Source organism: Meleagris gallopavo, chromosome 20 (assembly GCF_000146605.3).
Source record: "Meleagris gallopavo isolate NT-WF06-2002-E0010 breed Aviagen turkey brand Nicholas breeding stock chromosome 20, Turkey_5.1, whole genome shotgun sequence".
Taxonomy (NCBI): Eukaryota; Metazoa; Chordata; class Aves; order Galliformes; family Phasianidae; genus Meleagris; species Meleagris gallopavo.
Genome location: NC_015030.2, coordinates 10,249,172 through 10,266,098, shown reverse-complemented (window position 1 = coordinate 10,266,098; position 16,927 = coordinate 10,249,172). Strand labels below are relative to the sequence as shown.

Below are 16,927 nucleotides of genomic sequence, written 5' to 3'. Positions count from 1 at the left end.
GGGAACTTCTTGAATTTCACAGAATTCTCCAGCTGCCCCGAGGATGCAATTTCACGGATAGCATCATCCCAATCACTGTGCATTGTCAGGCAGGAATTGCTTGGAGGAAAAGGAAATGTCCCAGCTTTAACTACTCTGCAGCAGCACAAAAGCAAGAGAAAGCCACGTCGCCCGGGGCAAGCAGGCAGTCTGCTTACTGCCAGCCTGCTGCTTTGCCTGAGCCTTGCAGCACGCACCGAGCTGGTGCAACAGGCTTCAGAGATCAGATCTGCCTGAGAGTATTATACCGAGTTCAACTTACAAGATAAATCCCAGCTGCATTATTTGTATTTATAGTCCTGCTTACAGAAGCATGAGCCACGTGTGGGATTTGCTGATGTAGTCCAAAAATCCACATTTTTGGACAAGAACGTCAGTGATCTCAACCAGACATAATGTGCAATTTAGGAGGATGTTAAGAAGTTGTAGACTTATTTAGGAGCCTAAAGAGATATCATTCTGTTCAGAGCTTCTTCCCTCCGCTGCCTCTGGCAACATTTGGAGTGGCATAACCACACAGTTCTGCAGCCTGGTAATTTCTATCTGTATATTAGGGAATTAATGAAAATTTCAGTGGAGGAAAGATCAGGACTGCTGCCTTACTTGATGAAAACGCTGATGAAGCCAGGCAGGCAGCAAGGTCGGAGCTCTGTTTTGAAACAAGACTGGTGTTAAAACACCAAACAAAACACTGGAAAATATGCTGTTGAAAAAAAGGCCTGCATTGAACCTCCCAGGGTAGTGCTCAGTCAGCTGAACAGGTCCATCCAGCCCCGGGCTTCAGGATGTTGTCACTACCACTGCACAAAATAACACTGCACAGGGGAAAGCATTTATAACTTTCCCAAACTGACAGATCAGGGAACCTCCTGGACCAGCCCAGAACAGGGATTTTAAAAGGCCCTTTTAAAACCCTTCCAACCCGTGCAGAGAGCCGGTGCTCACAAACAGCTGTCAGTTCTGACACCTGCCCCATTTAGGAGAGACTGGGCTCCAATACCCAGAGAACAGCGTGGGCTTTGGCGCCTTGCTACCCAGGTGAGCTGACTGCAAGGACAGCTTTATTTGGAAGAGCAGCAGTGTGGCCTCTCAGCCTTGCTGGGAATGTCTCTGCTGGGCAGCAAGGGCTGTAGTTCAAACACAATAAACGGCTTCTACAAATTCAGAACTGCAGAAGTGCACAAAAGCAAACAGACGTCCAGAGCTACTTCTTTACCCGGTTTGTTGTTGTTAGGATTTGCTGCTAAGGCTTATACCCACCATGCATCATCACATAAGCCCAGTCAGGCACTGAAGTGTGCAGAATGTTCCTGTATGTGGGAGCAAAGCATGTGAGCTCACCAGTGGCCTCTACCAGTCACACCAGGGCTTCCCTTGGGCTGGTGGTGCCTGCAGCACATCTGGCCAGGCACACAGCCAGCGTCTGCACACAGGAAGCAGCCCAGCAGCACTCCTTCCTCCCACAGGGTCCTTGCAGCCACGAGGTGGGCAGACAGCTCTGTGCAGAACACACATTTCAGTCCCCTGCACTATTGATTTTGCTGTGAAAAGAGACAAGCTAATCCTTTAAAGTTAGTTGCTTCAATCTTGCAGTTTCTCCTCCATTATACCAAAGGCTGCTCTCCTCCCCAGCTGCAGCATCAGGGAGACGTGCCTTCTACCAGATGTTTCTTTTAGTCCAAATTCAATTGGTTACAAAAAGGTCAGACCAACCACAACAAAAACCCACCCACACACCAGAAGCTGATCTCTGCGTCACCAAACAAGTCTATATTCCACCTTCACAACGCTATGCTCCTTTCAGCCACTCCTCCTGTCAGGCCAGGGAAAACCTCTTACTTGTAAGACCAGCTACTACCTGAAGTCCCCCTAGCATTAGGAAACAGAAAGTATTTGGGAAACTCTCTGAAACAGCTGGTTTGTCTGCCAGAGCCACATGATGAGTGAGCAATTGAGAGGATTTATTGACAAGCCCACAGAAGAAGAACAGACCAGGATGAAGGAGACAGGATTTATGCCATATTAACAAGGCTGTGCGCCAATTTCAACCATATTAGTTTCACAATAAGAATGCTGAGAATTGCCTTCCTATTCCACACCCAGGCACCATTTATTTTAAACAGAATTGGCTCCTATCCTTCCTCAAAGAAAAGTAACTAACCGACCTCCTTTTCCAGAAGCTGACTAGCTGGGAGCCATGAGAGGACTTCAATCAGCCCTCAGGACCAGGCTTACAGCCAAGCAAAGCTGTATTTTTGAGGCATCTGTAACAAACAGTTAGGGTTACTGATATTTATGCTTAATGCAGCACTAGTTCCTCTCCTGCCCCAGTAACAGCTCAAAGCCCAGGTGCCTGTGCATACAGAAATGGCACAGTACTGTGGATGCTTTGGAGGAGATTCCTTGCTTTCAAAGCTTTCAGAACAGGATTTACGCATAGAGGCAGTAGTCATTTTTGCACATTTGTTTCTGTTTCCGTACCAGTATCATAATAAAAAACATTAGAATGTTTGTGGTGGAGAATATAACATAATAAATCTGGCAAGAAGGTCTTACTGTGAAGGACTTATTGTACAATACACTGGGTAACGTGCTAACAGCATCCCAGCTGCATCCTTATCCTCACTGTAAGCTGTAACACCACAGCTTGAGAGATTTGTTTAAACAAGATGATGGCTTCCTACCAGTAGGTGGGCTTCCAGCAGCCTGCTTTCCCTTCCCCTAGCCTACCCTGGGAGCTCAAGGCATCCCAAACCTTCACTGACGTGCTGTGATATCAGCCCTTTCTGCTCCAGACATCTCACCTGCCTCCGAAGCAGCTACCTTCACCACTGCTGGTTCTCAAGGGCTCTAGACAGCGCAACCTGTAAGAATAAATATCCAGGAGGCAGCAGCTGTGACCCATTTACTGCCGGATGCTGCTGCAGGGCACAGCTGAGGAAGGCAGGCCAGAGGAGAAGCACTTGCTGCAAAGAGACCGAGCGGAGCAAACCCAGGTGTCCTTGGGAAATGCACTCGATTTGCAGCATTGCTCCACTCCGCTTCTTCAACTCCCAGTTGGCCAGAGATGCTTTACATCAAGCACGGATGTTTGAGTATCGCTGCGAGGGGTCCCTCAAAACCACTGGGAGGTTCAGGTGATAAAAGTTCTGGGTACCTGCGCACAGTGCAGGAGGAGCACGCTCACATGCAGCGCACCAGCGAGGAGAACCTGAGGCACAAAGCAGGGAGCTCCCGCCTGCAGCCGAGGGGGCCGGGAAGGCAGCACCGCGCCGGGCACATGGAGACAGACCGCCATCAACACTTATCAGCTCAGCCTTCGCATTTGCCGATTAAGTTCTGCTGGCACCAAGCAATGCTACGTGTCCTCATCCCACCTCCTGCCCCCCTGCGCGGCCTCACGTGGCTGCAGCCCAGCCCCGCTCCGGCAGCCCGGCATTCGGATCAGAGCGCCAGGCTGGGGTGACATTGTCCCCTTCTGATGAGGGATGGTAAGTGCCGGCGAGCTCGCTCATTTTAGTCACTGCAAAGCACGTTTCCGACTGGGATAATCTCCATTAAACCATCTGCGCTCCCATCTCCGCCCTGCCCACACCCGCTGGGCTGCCTGCGATGCTGCAGCATCTGCGAACCTGTAAAAGCGGATGCCGCGTCCCTTTCCCAATCAGCTACAAAACCAGCAGAGACTCAGACAGAACAGATGCACTGCTAGCTCTGACACACGACTGAGCCAGGCTACCGGGGCACCCGCGCCAGTGCCTCCTTCCCAAAAGCTGTATGGCTCCCCCTGAGAATAAGCCGTTTCCTTCCCACTGTGGGAAGACACCGCATCCCAAACTGCCAGGAAAGGAGGGTTGAGTGAGAGTGGAGATTTTAGCTACAACGCTGCCCCGGTGCAGAAGGGCACTGCTTGCCAGGTCGTGAAAGCATTTTGGATCAGACGCTCTGAATGGCTGCTGATTCCCAGGATTAAGTCTTTTATTTCAGTATTTGCTTTCTAGAAACTGCAACAGAAAGACCAGAAGTCTTCTAGAAGAGAGATCTGAAACTTAAACCCGCTGCCCCTACACAGAAGACACTCAGCTGACCTTACAGAGAGGATGATTAAGAAACTGCACTGAAGCATGAATCCAGCACAGAGGACGGAATGCTGCCCTTAGCACTGGCACTCGAACAGCCAAGGGACTCAGGACTCAGCTACCAGGAGCACGACAGCGTTGGATGATCGGAAGCAGAGCTAGAAACCCATCGATCTGCTTCAACTGTAATCAGTGCTTGCCTTCAGCAGTGTCCCTGGGCCATGAGACACGTGCCTTCCCCCCATCCGACTGGCCCTGCATGCTCTGGCCCTGCCAGGCTTGGAAGCGCCCTGCAAAGCCTTCAGACCTTCCAGGACTCCTGAGGTGCAAAGGGGAGGCAAAAAGCAGCAGCAAGAGATGGGTTGGGAACAAGAGATTATTTCAGTATTTCCTCCACTCGCCTCCACTTATTTACTTTGTAAGCCCTTATTTTCCGAGGCAATTTACAAACAAGTAGCAAGACAACCATTTGCTCAGACAAAGGTTAATAGGGGTCCGGTGGCCTCTGAGGACTCCGCAGACACACTTAGGTGAGAAAATTTGGAGCAGCAATAAAGATGCTGCGCAGACGAGCAAGTCTCAGGAGAAGGCTTTAATCTGTCTAAATATTCTCATTATGTATGTTCTTCAGCTCCCATTCGCAGTGATCAGAGCAGAGACCGCTTCCAGTGGCTTTTTGGGACAATAAACCATGAAATAGGATTTTTACATCAGTCATTCTTCCTTTCTCCCTGCAGCTGAAGAGTCGATGTTTAAAATAGTTTTTGTTGCCCTCGTTATTAAAAAGAAGCCAGTGACGGGAGAAAAAGAGTCAATAGGATGAAGGCAGGACAGATCCTTGGCAGACTGGAGGCACTTGGCACAAGAGAGCTATTGGCACCATTTTTGCAGAAAACCTCAAATAGTCCAAAACTGGGCTTCTGGGGGCTGTGCACATGGTAAGAGATAGAGCACTACATCCAGAGACCTGCTTCAGAGGGAACAGATTCTAGATAGCATCGCCCCCCGCGCTGCCCCAAACCTACACACAGCACTGGGACACAGAGAGAGGAGCAGAGGCAGGCGGCGGGACAGAAGGGCTGATCCAAAACCTCACACGCTTTCTCTTGGGATCACGGGGTTCATCTGTCCCCTTGTCATGGGGGAGCTTCGCCTGCAAAAAGAGACTTTCTTCGTCCACTGAAACTGGAGGCAGAATTATTCCAACAAAAGAAAATGTTAAAAAGAAAATGAAGGCCAAGAAAACAGAGCAAGTTCTCCAAATATGCGATTCCACAGGACCAAAACCAAGTAAGATGCTCTTGGTGCATCGCACCCCACCTCACACCTGCAGTCTCTTTTCCCCCACAGACAGCCAGGTTGCAGCTTCTCCTGCATGTTCAAGACTCCACTTCTATACATAAGAAGCTCAGACAGTTTGAAGACAGTCACAGTTCCCTGTGCTAGAAAGAACAGGGAGAGAACACTGGAGCCTTGCTTATATATCCAAGAAATATTTGTCAGACCTCTCATTTTGCTCCCACATCATCCTTTATGGACCACTAAGCCCCCAAAACCCCACACAGCTCAGAGGTAACGCTGATACCGGCAGCCTGCTGATCGCAGTGACCCTGGGACAACCCTCCCCCCAGTAATCCACCACAGACTTATTCTCTCCCACAAGCAATCCATCCCACTCGTAAGAAGGAGCACAAAGGCACTGAAACCCTCCGCTCAATTACAGGGCAGAAGGATTAACCGCTACCAAAAGACTCTGCAGATATTTATTCTCCAAATCCACACAAGGAGACAAACAGGGAAACGTGCCTCCGAGGGCTGTGTACTCAGACAGCACATCCACTGCTTCCTTTTGTTGGTTTTTTGTGGGGGGTTTTTTTAATTTTTCAGGTCTTAACAATTATCTTCATGAATTATAGACATAATATCTGAGAGACACGGGCAATAATTAACACACGTCTGCTTTCTCTGACTAGCTCATTCTGCTGGGTCAGGCAGAGTTATTGAGATTCAGGGAAGAAATCCTCAATCTTCTTGTGGAAATTTTAAGGAAGGAGATCAAGACAATTTAATAAAGCAATAATCTTTCTCTTAAATAATTAACTGGGCTTTGACATTCAGTAATACTCCTGAATCCCAGCTCTTACTTTTGCAATAATGCTACAACAGCACACAGATGTGATCTGCTGCATGTCCAAACGTAGCGACTGCTAAATGGCTGCACACAGTCTTTGCCCCTGGATTTCTCTCACACACAGGCATCTCCGTACACAGACTCCTTGCTCTTTCTTCTTAAAATTCCCTCTGAGACCTCTAACACCACCGTCCAAAACCCACACGAGGCATTGCTTATACACCTTCTCCTCATTTTGCTCTGCTAACACTTATCTCTAGGTTTGAGCGCTCAACTTTTGCCAAACACGACTCAAGCAGTGTTTGTCATCCTCTGGGAAACCCGTGGCTTCACAGCAGAACCACAGCACAGTAAGAGATGCTATGAAGAATCCTGAAGGAGACAGCAAGCTATTATAAAGCAGCACATAGCACTGATGTTAAGTGGTCTGTTTACCTCTCACCTCTCAAAAAGCAGATTTTCCAGCAGTGTAAACAATTTTATTCACGTAAAGAATGCACTCAAAGGAGGTGAACACACTTGAGTATATTGAGAACAACTATCTCAAAACAACTACATCAGCCAGCCACTAAAGACACCCCTTTGGCACAAACACATCACCCACTTAGGCAACATAATACGAAACATCAAGAACAGAACTCTACTTCAGATCAGAAGGATTATTCTAATGATGAGCCAACTACAACACAGCCACGTCACGCATGTTAGAGAGGAAGTGTTTGGCCAACAAGGCCAGACTGAACTGGAAGCTTTACATTCTCTGTTACTCCATGCACATTATCTCAAGGAAAAGAACCCTACCCAGCAGAAAGGAAATTTTAAGGGAAATAAAGGTCATACCAGTTTCAGAAACTCACCAGATACAGCCTGTAAGCATCAATCCTTCGAATTGGCCCCCAGCACTTGTCTGTATCATTATACTTTGTGCCATCTCCAACATTGCAAGAATGGTTGCCAATGGCACTGCTGGAAAAGGAGGAGGGAGAAACAAAAGACAGTAATTAATTCCCAGCAGATGCCTTCCCCTTCACTGCATTCACGAAAGAGGAACGGTCACAGGCCCAACCTGTATGTTTCTCCCCCCTCCACGAGGGCATGCACTCCTCAATTTCTGGACTATGTAACAGCAAGTCACTGAATACTATGCATTTAAAGGCAAACCCTTTGATTGCCCCCAGACACTTCGAAACCCAGAATTAGCAAATTTCAAGCTCACATAAGGGTCACCAAACTTTTCCATTTCCAAGTCTTGAGACCAGGAGCAGCCCAGCCCAGATTCAATCCAACTACTCTCCTTCACTGGTTATTTTTTAGCAGAAAGAAATTGGATGCCTTTACCCAGTGAGCTCTGGGCCTGAGACAAGTAGTGTCACAATGATCACAGGGTTGATAAGCACCACACTTCTCAGCTCATAACCAGAGACACAGAAGGTAAAATACTGCACAGGGAACAGCAATCAAACCAGAGAACAATGAGTCCCATGTCTGCAAGGTGCAGAAGTTAGCAGTACTTCACAGCTGAGGACTGAGGAAATCAGGTCAGGTGCTTTTCAGACATCCAACAACAGCTAAACTTGGAGCAGCTCTTGTATGTGGCAGCTTCGCCTTCCCAGCCTCGAGTCATTGAGTCATTTGTCTGCTCCAGTCCTCAGGAGGCAGAGCTGATCCCAGTCTGACTTATCATCCCATCAAAACCAAACCCTGCCCTCATTTCTGGTACTGCATAACTGCACAGCAGTGAGCACACTTACCAGGTCACCTGCATGAGGGAGACTGGTACAGCCGCTGCATAGATTGCCAGGTCCCCATACAGGTAGATAATTATGCAGAAATAGAAGAGATTGACACCCACTGCAGGAAAAGGAAATATTTCTACTGACATACAGTACACAGGGATTCTTGAACTTTGCACTCTAAATTAACACTCCACAGAACTGTTTCAAGGTCTTGAAATCACAATTTCCCTCCACGGTTTACTTCTGCAGCAAGCTCCACACAAGGGTCACATCAGCAGCACAGGGAACTTTGTTGCAGCTCAAGAACTGATAGGAACTGATACCTGCAGCCCCAGTGTTACAAAAAACACTCCTCCTGCTCCCCAGTGTTTTGTTTTCTTAAGTCTGCTCTGCATTTAACTGTGAGAATAAGAACATCTTACATGGGATACACAGAACAGCCTTGCCTGGACTCAGGGAGACACTGGCATGGAGAGCTGAAATCAGCAGCTGAAATCAGAGATGACTGATGAGACTCTTGGATTCCGTTCTTTCAAGAGAGCCCCAACGTTTCACCACGTGTTTTGCCATCACATTCCCCCTCCACATATAGTCAGACAATTTCTTATAGGTTCCCCTTTGTTTTTATCCCCCTCAGCTCTATGAAAGATTCTGGATGACTGCACAGCTACGGAGTCTGCATCATTCTGAAGACGACAGCAAGTTACCATCAGCTTTCTCCAATTTCCATTACGAAGGGTTGGATGTTACAACAAGTATCTGATGTATGACAGATATCACGAGATCCACCAAGCACGGGAACAGACTTGGAACAGATTCTGATTTGGGGGTCTGCTACTGACGCCAGGTCTCAGATATTCCCTGGAGGTATTAAGGCTCACTCAACACGCCGTGCTGCAGCTGCAGCGCCAGGTATCCACCAGCACACACTGCACCCCTGCTGCAACACCGCCGGTGGGAAGCCCAGATGACAGCCCTCTCACAAAGCTCATCCCCTGCAAAGGCAGGAAGACTTTATTGCCAATTCTTTTATAAACTGCTACTGATCCTCCCTAATCAATACTTTCATTACTAGACAAAAAATGGGAAAATCGATGACTTCCTGTGGGGATACAGCATGATAGATGCGTCCAAAATCCATTACTGCAATAAATGACTGCTCGGTCCCAGAAGAAAGCACCCAACACTGCAAATTAAAAAAATAAAAATGCACCACACCAAAAAGCAGTCCTTCAGAGCCAGCTCTTTTGAAAGAGCATACATACCATCACAGCCTAAGCTGACCAGCTCCCTTTAAGAAAGCAGACAGTCTGAGATGGAGATTTATCCCCAGCTTACCTCCCAGGACTGCAGATTCAACTCCTGTCAGATTGTTTAAGGAAAAAAAAGCAAGAAAAAAGAACAGAGGAGGATAGATATCAGGCTTTAAGGTCTGTTGCAAAGCCTTCATCAGCCTTCTCTCTGAAGGCTGCACAGACACAGAGGCCTTGGTTTTGTATCTACACTTTGCACGTTGTGGGAAAAACCCACTCAGTCATTTGGTAGCCATCAGAGTGCAGAGGTTGGTGCTTGGAGCCAGGACTTCCCAAGCGTGGCCCAGTTCCTCAGCACTAAGCAGCAGCAACTGGTCACTGAGCAATTGTCCTCATCAGGGCCTTTCTGTGAAACCCTCAGCAGAAAGCAGCTCACAAGGATCTGCAGAGGGAGGTACTTCACTCATCCCTTCTTGCAACTGCACAGCAGACCAGAAAGTGTGTCTGAACGAGGCTCAGCAACAGCCCGTTGCTAAGGACAGAGGAAGGCAAAGCAGCAAGTGAGTTACAGCCGCCCCAGACCCTTCACTGTGCTCAGGTGTCACCTCCTCTCACAAGCTACGTTTCAAGCTGTGGTCTGCTGCTGTTCCAGCTGACTTCTTGCAGAGATTCATCCCTCGGCACTGGGCTGAGTTGGTCCAAGGGAAGATCCTTAACACAAAAATCAGCTCACTCGCTAAAGCAACGTTAAGAAGAGGGATTAACATCCAGAACACTAAGCAGTTTACATCACTTTGCTAGCAAACGTTTACCAGCACCAGGCTGCGTATTTCCAGCACCCTCTACTGGCTGAGCAGCCTCTAGCACCAAGGCAGGCAATATTCTAACACCTGGCCCTCCTGAGGGGTCATCCTCACGCCCTCCTGAAGCACATGAGAAGAGCCTTCTGAAGCTTGCTTACCTGTGTTCCACCAGCCTGTCAGCAGCTGAGCAAGCCTCTACAGCCGAATGCCCAGTGACAGATAAGCCACATTATGCTTTCTTTCAAAGCAAGACCTAAATACTACTACTCCTCAGATCCTGCTGAGGGATAGGGAAGCATCTGCAGCGCTTTACAGATGGCAAGGAACACAAGAAAACTCATCCAAATTCAGGGGACCTCAGTACAACAGGCAATATTAGGAACAGGATGCTTCTAGATCTCCAGCACACAGACAAGTCACCTCTCTTCCTCTGTAAGAGAAAAGTAGCACTCTGATTCAGTGTGGATTTTGATGCCTGAGTGACCAAAGCTTACAAAGGCCCAGAAGGAACACACAGGGAAATCAAGTTTATTTTCAACCAGACTCCGAAAACCAGCAATAATGTACACTCCTAAAGCCCAGCTGTCCCTCAGAGGAAAGAGTCTTACACTGGTATAAAGATGACATAATGCAGCGGAGTAAAACAGCCCACGTCTTTGTAGGGTGGCCAGTGAAAGAGAGAAAATGTTACTTTCCACAAGAAATGGGGCCTGACAGGCTCAAAATCGCACATCTATAATGTCTGATGATTTTCTGGCTCTGCCACCATTTCAAGTGCACTCTTCACCAAGTTTCACAATTGTAGCTTGCATTTCTATTACACACAGCAATGGATATGGCTTTATCACAGTGTAGGTACAAGCTTGCTCCCTAACATACAACCAAAGATACTTAACGGCAAAAAAGACAACTGCCTACCATATGCTCACCAGGAAACCTTTCCAACCCAGCAGCTCATACCCTCGCAGCTCTCTTGGTGACAGCCTCCCACCAGACATGTAGTTCCTAGGAACTCTCCCCAGAAGCCTCCTATCCTTCAGATTGAGGCTTACGGGGCTCACGGAGGACCAAACATCTTGTTCTCAGGTGCTACCAAGATGGAACTAGTGACCTCCACTGCTGTATACAGCTGAAACTCAGGGTGCAAGTCCACACTGAGGAGCACTCAGATTTGAGGAAAAGACATGTACACAATACACAGCAGGACCAGAAAGGACTTAAAAACACGAATCACTTACCTTTATTGAAGAACATGGAAGCCATCTGGCCCATCTCCACTCTTTCTGTGATTTCAAAGATATTTGGTGATCCGCGTCTCTCTGAAAGTTAAAAACAAGAAGTGCTTCAACCATGTCCTCCAATAAACCCAGAGGCAGGCTACCTGAAGACACTCAAGCAGCTCTATGAACAGCATGAAGGTCGGTATGTACCATCTACCACTGCACAGCTGCAGGGTCAGTGGTCCAATGACTGCTGAAGTCAAAGTGTTTTCAAAGTAAGGCACCTTCATCTTAGTGACTTAGAAAGAAAAGATCTTTATCAGACTGCAGAAGGTAAACTGAATTCTCAATGAATCTTATCTTGCAAGTGCTAAGGACTTTGGGATGCAAATATACAGAACTAAGGGCAAAATGGACAGAAAAGCCCTACTTCACTTCCCAGAGCCCACCGGAACGCAGTCTGCAAAGACAAGGTGTCAAAGCACAAAGCAGGGACTTACGAACTGACAGGATGGGCCGTGTCTCTGCTCGCTCATAGCCATCTCGGAGGAGAACATCACTGTCAGACACTCCAGAAGAAGAATCCTCATCCTCATCATCCTCCTGGAAGAAGAGATCAGCCAGACCACTGCTGACATTTCCTCTAACACAACAAGAGTTACAGCATCACCAGCACCGTGGTCTCACTTCCAGTATCTCAAAGATCCCCAACAGGGCTGGGCAGGACAGGCCAGCAAACAGCAGCAATGCCAGGGAGCTCGTAGCCCACGCCTGGGATGCTGCAGAGAGCAGAAATGAGTACTAGCAGAGCAGGCTAAGGTGAGTGACACTCTGCTGTGCTAGCAGGTCTCACGCACAGCGACACGTCCAATACACACTGTGACATGTGACACAAGCAGGTAAAAAACTTGTCAGATCCACAGAGTTGCAGAACTGGTTAAAAAAAAGTCCTACCATTTTTATTGCCACAGCCAGAGCAGAAACGCCCATCTCATAACTCCAGCCCACTAACAGACAGGCAGGAACCTAAATCAGTGCAATTATACCTTGCCCAGACCCAGAAAAGCCACTAACACCAGAATCCAAAAAGCCACAAGTCAATTTTACAGCAAGGACATTCTTCAGGACCGTCCACTCCCTAGAATACATCCTTACTGGCAGCAAGGACATTCCTGCCTGTCCCAGTTAAATGACCTGAGATAAGCAAGGATTTATAGACACTCCAAATGGCACCACTATATTGGCTGCCACCTCTCCACACTCACTGAGCAACGCTTCAGGGCAAGGAGAGCACAATCAGTAAGAGATGTGAGCAGCACAAGGGATTTTTCAAAGCTGGAGCAGAAAATCCTGTCTTTAACGAGCAACCCCACAGGGAACTAACAGCCATATTTTGCAGGGCAAAGTTAAGTAGAGTAGAAATTTATTCCTTTAATGGAGTTACTAATGAAGCGAGGCAAAGACACGGAGGAATCTCAGGCAACCCTTCTGTGACAACAGAACTCCAGAAAAATGGAAAATTAAACCCCACACAAACCTTGCGTTTTTCCATTCTCTTCCATCGCAGCTGGGCATTTGCAGCAGCCATGGCTTCCACCACAAAAGTAGTAGTCATATAGCTTGAGAGAGAGATTCAGTTAATACCAACCATAGTCAAGCACTACTGCTGAAATGAAAGTAATTTTCATTGTTTGCAGGAGTAAACAAACCAAACAAAGCTATTTCCACCAACCTCACCCCCCTACACACTGCCTGTTTCATAAGGAATTTCATCAGCATCAGTGCTGCTACCTTCTCTTGTTGAAGAGAGGGTGTTTAACCACAGAAAAAATGCAGTAAAAAAAAATTCATGTTTCTTTAGATATAAGGAGATACTAAGCATCTGGAAAACTCCTTGCTAGTGGTGTTAGGAAGTAAAAAAAGAGCTTTTCCTTCGTTAGAAAGCAAGCTTCCTTCCCTCTTTTAGGAATTTTAGGGCCTAAGAGCAGCACAATATTATCACAAAGTTTATCCACTAAGCCTTTGGAAAGGTAGGACACCACCCTAAAGACTGTGGCAGATGGCATCAGGAGCAAAGCAGCACACAGGACGGGGGGGAGACCACTTGTGGCCGCACACAGCTCGCTGCGGGCCCCGCGGTGCAGGGGCACTGTTACAGCATCCATGGAAGGAATGTCATTATCTCAGCTAAACGGTCCTGTAATAAAAAAAGTCAAATTAATCTTATTTAAGGCTTTAAAGTGGTTTCCCACTGTTTCACAAACGGGACTCATTTATCAAGCTCAACTTTGCCAGAATGAAGGCAAGCAGCCCTCTCCTGAGGGCCACCTAGCAATTTCCTCTTGCACTGAAGGGTCCCCAGAGGGCAAGAGGAAGTCACACAGAATCACACAGAATCACACAGAATTGTAGGGGTTGGAAGGTACCTCTAGAGATCATCGAGACCAACCCCCCGTCACAGGCACCAGCACTGGAACGAAAGCAGCAGGGCAGCACAGCTCCCAAGGCTCTTAATACTTCCATCTGTGTTTTCAGTTTATTTTGATGAGGTCTTAGTAGCCAGGTTTGGAAGCCTGCGCTCTTCCGCTGACCTTGAAGGCTCGTCAGCTATTGCTGCACTTCTTAAGATAAATTTACATTTTCCAATAACTATCTGAAGGGATTGCTTCCAAATCTACCAGTCACTGGTTCTGCCACAGTTTACATTTTAATCAAGCCTGTGAAGCATGCAGCTTTGAGGTGGGGAACTTAGAAACATTAATACAATTAGTATTGAGCGTGGCTACCTCTATGGAGCAGCACCTAATAGATTTCAACAGCACTGCCTCCAAATCAAAGGCACATCCAAGCTGACAGAACTGGTTACCCATAAGAAAGAAACTTCTAAATTCTGTTTCTACAAACTGCAGGAGAGGGATTTTATTCTTATTTTTAATCCAAGCCAGAAGAAATTCTATTAATAACCAGAGAATCCCAAGCTGTTTGGACATCACTGCTCTATCAACAGTCTTCAGCTCCACCTGCTGCTCCAGCAAGGCGGCAGACATCTGGGCAGAAGCCCACGGCAAGCCAGCACGAAAGTCATGAGACCAGCTCCAAGATCTCAGCCCAACAAAGGGCAATAAAGGGGATAAAGGGGTCCAGCTGTGCAGGGTTTGTTGTCCTGACACACTCACAGCTACCCAGACTGCTGCCAGAAGTCAAGGCAAAACACGTGCAAATCACAGTGAAGATCAACTTACGTAACTTATAACACGGTTAACGTTTAGGGAATTGATCAGTGACACAGGCAAGCATGGGACATTTCCAAAAGACTCTAGACTAGAGAAAAAGTCTTCATCAGACAAGACATGGGGCTTAGATTCCCTCCAAATAAGGTCCAAAGCAAACAGCTGCAGAGATCAGGGCTCAAACAGCAGGGAGACAGGATAACTCGGAAAAGCAGCATAGACCTCAGCACTGCGACGGCTCCATCTAACCAAACCCCCAGTGCCCTGGGACACACACTCACATCCTACCTCATAAAGCCCAGGAACATCAGGAGAACGAGGCTGACGAGCCACCCTGCAGTTGCAAACGCCTTTGGCATGGTTAGGGCTCCTGTCCCAACAATGAGGTTGAACATGTAAACCAGACCAACCTGCAATCATCCACATAATCCAGCGTGAATTTACAGCTGTGCCAGAGATCATCCGTATCACCTCACAAACAGAGAAACTTAAATAGAGAGCAGTCACTGCGAGCAAGACAAGCGTGAGCCCATGTTAGAGATAAACACAGGAGGACACTGATAACCAAAGAAACAAAGCAGGTTACAGCACAAACTTGTGAAACTGATATCCCCTCTCTGTTTTTCTAATTCTTTAAGTATTTTTCTATCTTTCAAAGTTAGAAAGCACGTGAGCTTTTCATTTGTTTTCAAACCCATTCCTTTTACCAGAAGAGTTCTACAGCACGGTTTTGGGTCTCTCCTTATTTTCTGACCTCAGTCTAATTATGGCTACATACAAAAGTTCCCTTCCAGAATGCCTTATTCTCCATTATTCTTAGGACTTACTCAAGCAGAACTGTAATTTATAGCTTGCTTGCCATTTTACCAGCAAGCTAATCAGCACTCTGAAAAAGGTAATGTGCTTCTGGAAAGGAAAGTATTTCACCATCCCTAGCAAGCATTTTTCTTCTAGTCAGGAGCAAAAACACAACTGTGTGCCTGGAGAAGACATCTCAGACTGTAAATTGAGCTGAAGTCAGGATCAAGAAATGTCCCCACATTTGTTGGTTTGCTGTTGTTGCTTTAAATATAGGAGGAAACTCCAGAGGAAAGAGTTAGCGAAGAGCTGCATCGGAGTACATTTTTTTGAGTGTGGAGAAATGAACATTGGGAGGCTACTTCCTAGAAATCCTGCAGGAGCTCCTGTCCTACATTTACCAACAGCACAGCAGAGTCATCTTTCAATGGTTCTCCCAGGATAAAAATCAGCCATCGCAGCTTGTCAGAAAGTCCTTTTCATTCAGCTAGCACAGCTGTCATTCCTCAGCACATCTCCTGCTCAAGTGCCCAGGGCTGTGACTTACTTCACTGAAGGACTCTAAAATAAAGCACTGAGGTGTTTCTGACTTCGGTCAAGTAGGCAGAGATGGGAATGCTGTGTACGTGGAGTAGCTGGACATCTTCAGGGAAACATGAGAGTGCTCTACGCTTTGAGATGAGACTCTGTGCAATTCCTGGAACACTACCACGATGTAAGAGTTGGTGACATCCACCCTTTAGAGCCCAGATGTCCCAGTTACTGTCTTGTTCTCTGTTCTCCCAGTTGTGGCCTATTTCTGTAGCCTAATCTCCATTACTCTAAATTCAATCATTAACATAAGGACGAACGTTTCAGAGTATTTGAAAGCCAACAATGTTGATTTCAGTACTAGTTCTACATTTAGCGGTCTGTGAGGTCACTTCAGAAGGGGAAACGTGTTTGCAAGCACTCAACTAAGAGCTGACACTATATGAACACTTGTGGCTATGAAAATCATGTTTCTGGTAACATAGCAAAGGAGCAACTGGCTGTGTGCATTCACAGGACGTCGCACAGCAGGAATATCGTGTCTGATTATTTTAAATGAGGGGGATTAAACTAAAGTTACTGAAAGAACAGTTACAGATAGATAGAATTCAGTAACCTGATGAACATTAAACAAACTCAAAGTCAAACAGCATCATTTCCATGCGACAGCTTCCCCTTTTAAGGAAGCTTCACGTGACAATTTGTGCTGACGGAAGCGGAGTGCAAGAGCAGCAGGCAGAAGAACACAGAGATATTGGACACAAAGCTGCTTTCAAAGCATTTCAAAACCACATCTCAGCAGACAGCAGCCCTTGCGGTACAGGAGCGCGCCCGCGCTGTTATTTGCAGGCAGCCGGCAGCACTGAGGCCGCACGCGGGGCAGCGGTGAGCCCGAGCTCGGTACTCACATACGGAGAGTAGAGCTCTCCCGTATCCGTGATGCCGCCGGCCATGGCGAGACGGCTGGGAGAACCGCAGAAACGAGGGCGGCGTTTTCAACCTCTGCTATCGTTAACCTGGAAAATCACAACGCGGCGTCAGCTGGGCCAGAAGCGGCGGGCGCTCAGAGCCGGGCTCTACCGCGCGCGGCGCCGCACGAAGCGCACA

General features: G+C 47.4%; 1 protein-coding gene across 1 annotated transcript in view; it reads right to left on the bottom strand.

The window, feature by feature from the left end:
- Positions 1-16,901, bottom strand: part of TMEM104 (transmembrane protein 104) — a 36,916-nt gene extending 20,015 nt beyond the window's left edge. The window contains exons 1-7 of the mRNA XM_010721635.3: positions 16,729-16,901; positions 14,780-14,901; positions 12,799-12,880; positions 11,762-11,864; positions 11,280-11,360; positions 8,001-8,100; positions 7,107-7,215 (exon numbers count right to left, since the gene is read on the bottom strand). Of these exons, the coding sequence (XP_010719937.1) occupies positions 7,107-7,215; positions 8,001-8,100; positions 11,280-11,360; positions 11,762-11,864; positions 12,799-12,880; positions 14,780-14,901; positions 16,729-16,773 (642 nt within the window). The 5' untranslated portion in view covers positions 16,774-16,901. The remainder of the gene's footprint in view (positions 1-7,106; positions 7,216-8,000; positions 8,101-11,279; positions 11,361-11,761; positions 11,865-12,798; positions 12,881-14,779; positions 14,902-16,728) is intronic.
- Between the last annotated feature and the right edge of the window lie 26 nt (positions 16,902-16,927).